Here is an 11,936-nt window from a genome sequence, read left to right as displayed (position 1 = left end):
GGAGACACAAAGAAATGCAAAAGAAGAATTTGCTACAAAACATGAGATAGATTTTAGTTCGATGTGTATTGACTGTCAGGAGGTTAATGATCATTTTGTGTTTTTTTATTTAGTTTGTATCCTGCATTTTAGAAGAAGGTATAAAAAATATAAAGAAATAAAGCTATTGCAGTCAAAGCTCTGCATTCTTTTTCTGTTGAACAAAGCATTAGACCTTGTCAAGTAATCTCAGACTGGCACATCTTGATACACTTTTAAAATTAATGTGTGATTTTATTTTTTACACTGTCATTTTTGAAATGACAGTGTAAGAAATAACATTGAAGAAAAAACAAACAAACCCTTTATCTGAAAATAAAGTGGAGAAAGTAGAAAAAAAACAGAGAGACTGCGCACCTTTACATAATCAGAAAGGAAACATAAACACAGTGGTGACGACAAAAAATGGAAAGAAAATCAAACAATAGCCCTGCTAAACCGCTTCCCTCGAGTGACCCAGATAAACGTGAATATAAATAAATACAAATCTAAAAAAACTCAGCTAAACAACTATGTTGTGGCAGTTATGGTAGCCAAACTGTAATGCAATGTTCTGAATAAAAATGATATAACGACATTTAAATATTTTACATATTCTAAGCATTTTGTAGCACTTCATGAATCTGTGGGAATATTTATTATTAACAAAGAAACTAATCTTTCCATCAGTGACGATCATTGGAATATTTACACCCACAGTGAATCATGAAGGTAAGAGTGGAAACAGGGTAGGCAGGATTTTAATCTAATCAAGTTAAACGATTTTACAGAGTTAGAACAGTGCTTACAGTGATTTTCAGCACATTTAGTAATAAACCAGGTATTAACAGCTGGTGCATCAATATATTACATCTGTGTGCAAACAGAAAACAATGTTTTGGAGCTCATTTCTTAAGGATCATTTTTATTTATGCCAAGTTTTCATCAATGAAGCAGTTTGGGACATATGCCACCAGGGCAAAAATGGAAAATACTTCTAATAAGTATAATACGCTTTAGAAATGTGACCATTATAATATTATAGATAACATCATACCAAATAGAACTCAACTCAAATGTCTTCTACTGTATTTTTGCAGCATATCTATTTGATCGCTGCTGGGCTTAATAAACGGAAATGTTATTTTCCACTGCTAAGCTGCTCGTTTACTGTCGGAAAGCTGTATAAACAGATTTTTGTAAATACAAAATTACAATAAAGTTTGTCTAAGTCTAGGTCATTATGATCTTTGCTTCTCTGGGTTACAGTCTAACATATATTTAATGCAGGCAGTTTCATAGGACATTCAAAGTTGGTATAAACAGCTTAAACCTGAAAAAGAGTAGAGAGTTAATGAGATCTCATTTGATCTCTTCATACAAACTTTAGCCAAAATGTTTCATACTGCTTGCAGATACAGTTTTAAAGTTTTTATTCAACTTAGAAGTTTGTTTTAAATAAGACATGTCATGTAAATCTTCTTTGCATTGCAGCAGTCAGAACATTTCTATGCTTCCACTGGTATTGAGGTGAGCTTCAGGTCTTAAAGGTTCCTAGCTGGAGTCTAACAGAGCTACACCAAAACATTTAAAAAACATCCAATAAGAAATAAAACATGTTGGCAAATTGAATGATTAGAGTAAACATACATTTCCCATTATATGAATATTCTGTGATTACCTGCTAAACTATAATTATACTATGGCAATGCTATAGCTGTAATGGAAATATAATATCAAGTGTCTGTCTATTCAATAACTTTCACAATATTTCTTGGCAGTGCAAATATTTCTCTTTTACTTCAGGTTGTTTTTAGTTTCCTGCAGGATACAAAGTTTCTTGAAATGCACATTCTTGCCAGCTTTTCATTGGGGATGTTCTTCAGTAGTTGCTGAGGGTTGAATATGAAGAAAACAGATAAATCAATGTACAATCATTATTGATTAGAGATATAACAATAGCTCTTTTAGGCTGTTGACTAATGACTCACTCACCAGTTTTTTTTAGATCCGTGGTCTCCAACTCAAATCCTTGAAGGATGGTGTTCTGCATCATTTAGATCTGTGCCTTACTCTACAAACCTTAATCAAATTATTAAACAGAGCTCCTCTTGAGAGCTCTGTTCTGAAGACCTGCTTTGACTGGTGTGGTATGTGGGAGCAACAAGAAGGTAATTTTATGAGAATTAGGAATTATGCCCTAGCATGCCCTTTAGATATTTTGTGTTGTGCTTTTGCTGTATAGTTTATTTGACTTTTAAATAATTTAAAAAAATATATAAAATGTAGTTGTTTGTGTACCTGGAAGCTAACTCCTAGATTCCTAGATGCTCTTTTTGACACTGAATCAGCCGAATTACCCCACTGTGGGAGAATAATGACATTTCTATTCTATTCTATTCTATTCTATTCTATTCTATTCTATTCTATTCTATTCTATTCTATTCTATTCTATTCTATTCTATTCTATTCTATTCTATTCTATTCTATTCTATTCTACTGATATGGGGTGAAGCTCCCCAGATATCTCCTAATGAACTAATATTTGAGTGTGTTATGCAGAGAGGGATCTAAAAGTTGCAGGACGCCGGCCCACAAGGACTGGAGTTCGAGACCGTTGTCTTACACAAACCCTTTCAGAAGAATTGCACAGATGAATAACGATGAGAAAGTCCAAAAAGGGGCAATACAGGATGCTGTAGGTAAAGAAGAGGAGCTTCAGTCAAATTGTCTGCATCCTTTTAATTCTTTAACAGAAACAACATGCATGCCCAATAAATATCATCTTACCTCTCAGGTCCAGGATGGTTGAATTTTCCTTCATTGTCACCATGTTTCTGGCAGTGCAGGTGTAGTTCCCAATGCTTTTAGGCCCTAACTTCTCTATAACAAACGTGGAGGTTTTGACATTTGTGTTGTTGCCGTTAAATGACCAGCTAAAGTTTGCTGGAGGGACAGAATCTGCAATGCACTGCATTGTCACTTTATGGCCAGGCCAGGCTGCTGATGGTCCGATGATTGAAACGTTATATGGTCCATCTGCACAGAAAGGTATTAGATGTCAAGTCTAAGCAATAAAAATCTGACCCGTGGTCAAACCTCTTAAAGAGGATAAATAAATCTTGACTTTACAGTACTTACAGTTGACAGTGAGATGAAGGGACGCAGTCTGGCTGCTGACTGGGTTGCTGACTCGACACTGGTAGGTGCCGTGGTTTGAACTGACAGGTTGTATGAACACAGTCCTGTTGTCCATCCCTAAGTTGAGGCTGTCAGTGAGATGAAGATGGTGGCCATCTTTTATCCATTCTCTGGTGATGATGGAGCCGGAGCCTTCACAGGTGAGGGTGGTGGAGCTTTGACCTTCTATGAGGACTGCTGCAGGGCTGCTGATGGTGGCTGCAGTTATCGGCACTGGTGGGCAGAAGGGGTCCAATGTGAAAACTTTAAACAAGAACTACTCAGTTTTTAATAAATAGATCTTGCTTTTTTTGTATATCAGGTTGATTCCTTCAAACCATTGTTATTGTAGTTATTATATGTATTCTATTTTAATGTTTTTGCTTTACTTGTCTGGCTAAAAACACTGATGTAACCTGATCACTCTTTAATTTTTTGTAGATCTTTAAGCCGGAAAAAGGATTTATCTAAATTTTATAGCACTATTAACTTATGCACGTAGACATAGCGTATCTGTACTTTCTGTTTCAAGACGAAGCTGAAAATATGAAGAAAAAATAAATAAATGTATATATATATATATATATATATATATATATATATATATATATATATATATATATATATATATATATATATATATATATATATATATATATATATATATATATATATATATATCAGTTGATGGAAAGTAGAGCTTTAGCAATCCATAAATGAATGATAATTCAGTGGGTAAAATGTTTACATGGCAATCAGTGGTTATATTAATGTGAGATTTATTTATAGCTTGATATCAGATAAGCGTTTGTTATTGATAGAAGCCTACAAATAAAAACGCTACTTCACAACAAAGTACCTCATTTACAATTCTGTTCATACTGGTATGTGGATGTTTAAAAGAGCAGTCAAACAGAAACAAAAATTCCGTTTTGCAGATCAACAGCATTTAAAGGTATAGTAGAGTATGCTTTTTTTCTGGGTGGATCATCGAAATAACTGGTCCTCCTAATTGTCAATCATTCTAGTGATATGTTTACGCAAGGCCCTCCTATGTGCTTCTCCCCATTTTCACTTACCGGCGATGAGTCTGACATAGTGGAAAAATGGAAAATGTTCTTTATGAAAGTAAGCTTGTATGAGCGATGCTAACAGCAACTTTTAAACAGAGTGTGCACGAGGAGAAATGGGCCTTTGCACCTTCATGCACATATCTAATAGGCGATCCCTCTCAGGAGCAGGTACAGGGTTGTGCAGGTGCATTTTTTTGATAAAAAAAAAAAAAAAACGGGTTTAAAAATAAAGCAATGAGGTTGAAGGCTTTGGCTTACCCTCTGGTGCTATTTTCCTTATTCTAGATAGAAACATTGAAATACAAAGCTATTGCAGCATCAGAGGAGAGTTTGTAATCTTAGGCTGATTTCATAAATCATTTTTTCAGATCGTAGGTTATGATTGTTTAAAAATAAATGTACTGTCAACGTTTTCCAGTTGGATTTGTCCTAGTGAATATGTCCCATTCTTCTTATTCTATATTAACCTGTGCTCAGTTTAATTGCAAAAACAAAAATTCTCTCAAAAGATGTTCACAGACGTACCATACACATTGAGGGTGATCCTCCCCATTCTCTGCAGCCCCCGATCTGGTATGATGGTTAGCCTGTACTCGCCACTGTCCTCCAGCACCAGGTTCCGGAGCTCCAGGGTTCCTGTGGCTCGATCTAATGAGATTCTGTTGGTGTGACCCGGTTCAGTGATGTTGGTGCTGGTGGAAGTGATAATGTTTACTCCTTTAAAGTCCCAGCTGACAGACAGAAATGGTCTCTCTGGTGGGCTGAGCGTGGTGGCAAACTTCACTCTGCCCCCTACGGCTCCACTCAGGGGTCCTGGAGGTAAAATATTCTCACCTGCACAAACAACTTTTTAAAAACAAAAGAACAGAAAAAGAATCAAACCTTTAACCAAAATCCTACTTCTGTAAGAGTAATCATCTATTTCTATGAGAAAACCTGTTAAATATACCTGATAACAGAAGGACTAATGCAGCTAATGCAGTGTTTCTGTCCATGCTTTGAATTGAGTTTTGGAATCTTGTTTCAGATTCGCCCAGAGTCTGAAATGCAGTGACAGTCAGGGATGCTCCTTGTCTTTTATTGTCCCGCACTCACAATAATGGGGCCAACTCCAGCCTCCCCATTCAGCAAGGCAAAGAGCAAATATTGTTTGCTCTGTTTGTGTACATACCTCTAACTGCTTTGAGCATGCCATCAAAACTTAGATGCTCTCTGGCTAAGGGGGATTTCACAGAAAAGTACTCCACTTACCTTTGGAAAGAAACATCTTAAAGGATCTCGGTCAGCTAGATTGTGATATTTGTCATTTTGTGCCCCTGCAAGTTTTCTAGTCATATCTCAAACTCAAAACATCAAAGAACAAGAACAAATAAGTTTGATTTAAAAAAGATTTTGAAAATGTTTAGAGACCGTTAATACACCTAAGTCTGGACTAAAAAGAATAAATATTTGTTCTATGCTGGTTTGAAACAAAAAGTAATCCAAAGTAAAACTAATATTGCAGATTTTCTTTTAAATATCCACTAGGTATTCAAACTTTTGGTTTAATGATGTATTTGTATGGACCAAATTGCTTTCATGCTGCATAAATAGATAACCTGAAGTGGAAAAAGCACTTCAGATGTTTGACATGTTGTTGATGGGGAGACCATCAGTTTTTATGAGCTACTGAAACGTTTTAAGTCTTATTGAAAGTCCCTGTTTAAGAAACTGCAGTGAACCGTGGCATTCCTTCAGAAGGAGATCAAAGACAACCAGGAGACACCAAGCCTCCATCAGACAACTTACCAAACATAGGGATCCTTTCAACAGCCTCAAGAAGACTTGAAAAGAGACGTATGCAGGTGAAGACTCTCAGTTATCCAGTTTGTAGTGATTCCAAAAAAGTTTAAAAAACAATCCAATTAACTTTGTTTTCCAAGTTTGAAGATGTTTCATTTCCCATTAAGGAAGCTTTTACAATTCAACAGAGAGACAGAGATGTGTATACAGTATGTATACATACTTACACAGTATACAGAATGAATATTAGATCAGTTTTCACTGATGTTTGTTAAGGTTTTTCTATTTAAAATAAGATGATGGAGCTCAGCAGACATCGGCTGAAACACAGAGGTTTTTACAACCATATTACTCATATAGAGTCCAACATAGATGCACAGAGCAGGAGAGGAGATGCCTGGAGTATATTCTTAGTCCTCTAGTAACACTTTGATATGTAATTACTGGTATACCGCATCAGGTCAGTCATACTGGAACTGTTTAAGTAAAAGTGGAGCTTCCACTTAAATTTGACTGTGACTAAAAAGAATTATGTTTGTGTTTAAGACAAATTAGTTAAAGATAAAGGAAAACAAAAGAATGTAACAGTATTAATGGTATACATTTTTTTTTTGCTAGACATACTGGATACTGGATACACTGAATTGAATTATCAAGTTAGGCAAAGACCAGTTAACAAGCCATTCATTTGATTCAGCTGTGAAGAAACAGGGATGTATATAAAACTTGCGAGACAGAAGATCTCAGGGACCAGGGTTAGAGTCCCTTGTTCTAAACCCTAAGTTGCCAGAATCAGGGTTTAGAGTTTTAAGTTTTCTTCTTTTATTTGAATCTTGCAAAAAAATAAAAAAGTCTACTCAACACCGTGTTTCTACAATATAAGCATTTATTTTTCACATGTGGGTATACCAGTGATACCAACAGGCAGTCAACATTTATTATTGTTTTATTTAATATATTTACACATATTTAGAAGCATAATTATTTACAATAATTTAACAAATTCATTTCCAAAATGTTCCCATTATTCTAAGCCACACTGGTTTTGTGGTTCATGAAGTTAAATTTTTTGAGTTTATTTTTTAAACCATGAGACAACTAAGTCAGACAAAATCCAAAAACACCACTTAAAAGGAAAGACTTACAAAAATACATATAAATTAATTAAACAATGTTTGGCCATTTATTTCTTCAACATCCTATTAAGGAAAGTGGCGTCTTCAAGAGGTTCTCCAGTTTAGAGTTTCTGTTGAAGAGAAAAGGTCAAACAATAATTAAGCTGATTCACAATTCCACGTAAATTTTTTTACTCTAAAAAATCCTAAACTCACAGTTTCATGTGGATAAAACAAATCTTTCTCCACAGTTTCACTGCAACTGCTATACGTCTCTTTATGGGTTTCTTTTCTGATCATCTTTTCTGAAGGGCAAAAAACAACACAAGGGACACATTTTAATTTATGTATTACTTTTATGATGGTAATTAGTCATTTCCATTGTAAAAAGATAAGCCAAGAACCAATCAATCCTTATTGACAAGGTTGATAGTTACTGCTGAATCTTGAAAAGTTATAAATCATTCTGAAAAATAGACAAACAAAAATGAATGAACACCCTCTATGGAAAGACTAAAAATATTCAATTTAATTGAAAAGTAAAAAGTCTCATTAAATATATAAAGAAAGATTGTGTCATTAGCTAGTTTTCTGTTTTCTACCAGAACTGATTTTTACCAAACCTTTAAAATCTTTACTGCTGAATATGAAAACTATATTGAACCAAATAGATTTTTTTTCCTGTAATATTTATTTTTAATCTTTTGACTTTTCCTTTATTTTAAAATATTTGAAGTGGTGCAAATCTGTAGTCCCTTTTCTGGCTGCATATTTTCACTGCTCAACCACAATTTTCTAAAAATAATTAATATTAATACATAAAGTTCATTGTTTTTAGTGATTGAGCATAAAAAGCAACAGAAAAAAATAGTTTTGCATGTATTTTGCAGAGAAAGCAGAGCTCGTACTGCATAGTGAATCATTATCAGGTAAGAGCAGCCTAGCTGGGACAAATTTTTATTCTCCAAACTATGTTTCTCTTGTTTTTCCAGGAAACACATTAAAAGGTAAAAGCAAACAGGTCTCCGCCTTCTTCTTTACAGGAATTTTAATTGGTTTGTAAAGTAATAGTGGTGTTTTTCCCCCCTAAGGTTTGTGAGTGTCAAAACAGCAGGTCATCGTCCTGCTTTCAAAGATTGCTACAGGGACAGATTACCTAATACTCTTTTTATTATATTATTTAATCATGACATTCCACAAACATATCTTAACCAAAATTTGCTTGCCTTTATAAACCCTATCCTATATTTTGTCATGTGGTAATATTCGTAAATTTCCATTATAAACTTACCTTTTCTTTCTAAAAACAAAAAAAACACCACAGTTCCACTCAGAGCTGCAATAATGACACAGCATCCAGCTGTAATGATGGACGTTATTCCAATAGCTTTTTGCAAGCACAGCCTTGGAAGTCAGAAGGAGAAAGATATTTTTATTATTCAAAGTTTTTCTTTTTTTTTCAAACCTACCTCTACAAAAGAGGCAATTTTAGGTTTTTCTCAGATGTTTCGGCCCCATATTGACTCTTTTCTGTAGCTACATTCATGGCAGTGCAGGAGTACGTCCTGCTGCGAGAGCTTTGGCTTGACTGGATGACATCCACTGCTTCCTGACAGTTGGTTGGTTCTCCATTAAAAAGACAGGTGAACCTTAAGGCACAGACATTGTGAAACAATAGAGCATTGTGACATCTCCACTGTGCACTGAGGCAGGTCCTTTAATGGATGAGTTATCGGGTCCAGATGATGTCAGAAGAATCAGTGGTGCAAATAATGTGGTTTGGCTTCAGTTTTTATAGAGGCTTTTCAGTTGTTTTGGAACTAACACCATTCAGTTTGGGGTGCATGGGTGATTAAAACAGGAGCCTTTACGACTGGTGCAGGAAGAAAAAAACCCAACCTGATTTGTTAAAAGAAACCAATTATATTTATTAAACAACTAGTTCCCAGGTATTATGTTCAGTAAAAAATCTGCTAATTTAGAGCATGCATAAACTAAAACCTATGTTCTCAAAATGTGGAATATGTTGTACATTTGAATTAACAACCATGGGGAAATAAACCACTGACTACGCTGCTTGTTTTTAACGGAAAAGACTTTATGACACAATACAAGTTGTATCTTTGTGCTTATTAAATTTTAAATAAGGATCCAACAAGGAAACCCTTGTGTTAATTGACTGATCTTACAGGTATAAAGTCTATGATTAAGGGACTTTATGCTGCAAAACTCAGTATTTTTTTTGCAACAGAAGTAAAGATAAATAGTTAGATAGTAGATCAAACCTATATTAAATCCCTCACGTATATTTGATATAGCAAAACAACAACAAGTAAGATTTGTACAACACATTGAATGAATCGATTCACTGGCTGGTTGATTTCGTCTCCAAGAACACTGGACACATAGCATTTGTACATTGAATATTGTCAGAGTGGATGCTACACCACCCTAAGTGATCTGAACTCTATCACTTCCTGTAACCTCTGAGCTGCTGCTGATCCAGAGGAAGCTGGGGGATGATCCAGAGGAGAAACAGGAGAGACTGACAGAACCCCTGAGCTCAACCAAGTCTTTGTTGTTTGAAACAACAATTACACTGGAGACAGAAGCTGCAAAGAAGAGTAAAAAACAGAATGTAATCCAAAGTTTTCATGTTACCAATAGTTAAAAATACTCAATCCAACTTGTTCTGAACAAATACAGGTGAAGCTCTAAATGTTTGGTATCTCAGGTTTTGTTATTAAAGGATTGCCAGCTGTAGTTTCCACGCTGACTAATCATAACAATAATCAGTCTGAGATCATCTCCAATATGAGAGAACCTGTCCCAGAAGCCACATAAATTCAGCCAAAGGTTGAGACGCAGCGAAACACATAAAGGTGATGTTAGATGCTTGCTCAAAAGTATTCCTGAGGTGGAGACACCTTCAAGTAAATTTTTTTCTGGGCCATCTGAAGACATAAGACACAACAGTTACATAAAAGCAGTTTTGGAAAAGCTCCAATTGAATCTGTCTCGGTGATTGGTGCTGGTGATTGATAGGTGGAGTGGCAGAAGTCCCTTAAAGCAAACTTACCAAGAGAAACTGGAGGTGAAACTGTTTGGACCCGATCAACAGAACATCAAAATTAATCAGCAGTCACTACACTACACTATACTACGCAATACACTGTTGCAAAACTAACTTTGAAACAAAACTGTCTTAAAAGTGTGCTCCTAAAAACTCACTGAAACTAGGTTTTTAACATAAATCAATGGCTATCCTCTAATAGCATAATATGAATAATCAGAATATCAAAAATCAATGAAATGTAAAATTTGATATATATATATATATATATATATATATATATATATATATATATATATATATATATATATATATATATATATATATATATATGGCCACTGTGCCTCAATCACTCCTAGGTAATGGAATAAGCTCAAAGCTTTCTGCCCTTTCTGAAAAGAAAATGAGTTTTGTATTTCTCATCTGTAATTTTAGTTTATTGATCTGAACAATTGATAACTGTGTTTTTGTCACTTTATGGTTAATATTCACAGAAAAAAATGTCTAAATTAGTTCAGACATTCAACTTGAAAGCATCATTGCTGCCACCCACTGGTTTAGAGGGGCCACTGCTTTATCTAAAAGTGGTGAATTGTGTCTACACGAAAAAATTTTATACAAATTGTTATGTTATAATTTGGATACAAGTTATAACAATCTTTTTTATACTGCTCTTTATTAACAAATTTATTTGGTTTGGACCAGTTAATGCAGTTTGGTGCCTAAATCTGCCTGTATGGAATTTGTATTATGTTATTTTTATGTTATTATAATCCAGTTTGATCATTTCAACAAGACTCAATGCTAGGCTCTTTTTGAGCCAGCCTAGGCACACAAAAAAAAAAAAAAAAAAAAAAAACATTCAATAGCTGCAACATTGGATATTTGGGATTTTTTATTATTTTTCATCTTTAAAAAAAATAGTGTAAGGGTCTTAGTGTTTTCATCTTTCAAGAATTGTTAATTTTGAATTTCTACTGCAAAGGCATACACAGACATTGTGAGATGTGGCTAATTTGACATTTTGTATGTGCTTAAATCTTGAGTGAATAAACTTTTTGAATAACTCAAGCCCCGGCAGAACACTTTGATGCTGTGAATTGACATAAAAGCTTGTCTGGCGTGCAAGAGGGAAGCTTTTCTAGAAGCTAAATGAAGGGGCTCCTTAGCTCAGAGGAGGTGTGGTCTGATGTTGACTGGCTAAAGCTTGAATGTGGGACATCAGCAGGTGCTCCAGGTGATGCTGATAAGTGTCTTCCAGATTTAATTTTAGCTTAACCTTCATGTCATATTTCTTACCCACCAAAAAAACCCCAAAACACAATTGGGGCCCAAATTGAGTGAAAAAATATTTTTGATTACTCTGCCATTTTTACGGCAAATCATTGGGCTTAACACTGAAATTAATCATTTTTTTAATAACGTGAAAAGATTGTTTTCAACAAGACATTGAGATTGGAGTAGTTTATTCAATACAAGTTGCATCATGAAACGTGCATGTTAAAATATGAATACCTAAAAGGTTAGGCAACAAATATAATGAATCTGGCCTTGTCGTTAAAATAATGTTGAATATTTACAGTAACATTAAATAAACTAGAATATTATTAAATTGTTCATTTATTTCACTGTTTTTCCCTATGTGAATCAAAACATATAGAATATAGACTCTTTATGCCTGTTAAATATGATGAT

At 34.6% G+C, this 11,936-nt stretch overlaps 1 protein-coding gene across 1 annotated transcript; it reads right to left on the bottom strand.

The window, feature by feature from the left end:
* Positions 1–926: 926 nt before the first annotated feature.
* LOC119782978 (carcinoembryonic antigen-related cell adhesion molecule 20-like) lies at positions 927–5,354 on the bottom strand. Its single transcript, XM_038284208.1, has 6 exons — positions 5,221–5,354; positions 4,797–5,117; positions 3,160–3,432; positions 2,809–3,057; positions 2,014–2,714; positions 927–1,910 (listed from the first exon to the last, which is right to left on the bottom strand). Exons 1-5 carry the CDS (start codon positions 5,264–5,266, stop codon positions 2,641–2,643), a joined length of 963 nt encoding a protein of 320 aa, XP_038140136.1. The 5' UTR covers positions 5,267–5,354; the 3' UTR covers positions 927–1,910; positions 2,014–2,640.
* Positions 5,355–11,936: the final 6,582 nt, after the last annotated feature.

This window comes from Cyprinodon tularosa, unplaced genomic scaffold, assembly GCF_016077235.1.
Source record: "Cyprinodon tularosa strain WSP-4 unplaced genomic scaffold, ASM1607723v1 ctg2, whole genome shotgun sequence".
In the NCBI taxonomy this organism is placed as follows: domain Eukaryota; kingdom Metazoa; phylum Chordata; class Actinopteri; order Cyprinodontiformes; family Cyprinodontidae; genus Cyprinodon; species Cyprinodon tularosa.
The sequence above is the reverse complement of the archived record's forward strand: the minus strand, read 5'-3'. Positions and strand labels throughout refer to the sequence as shown.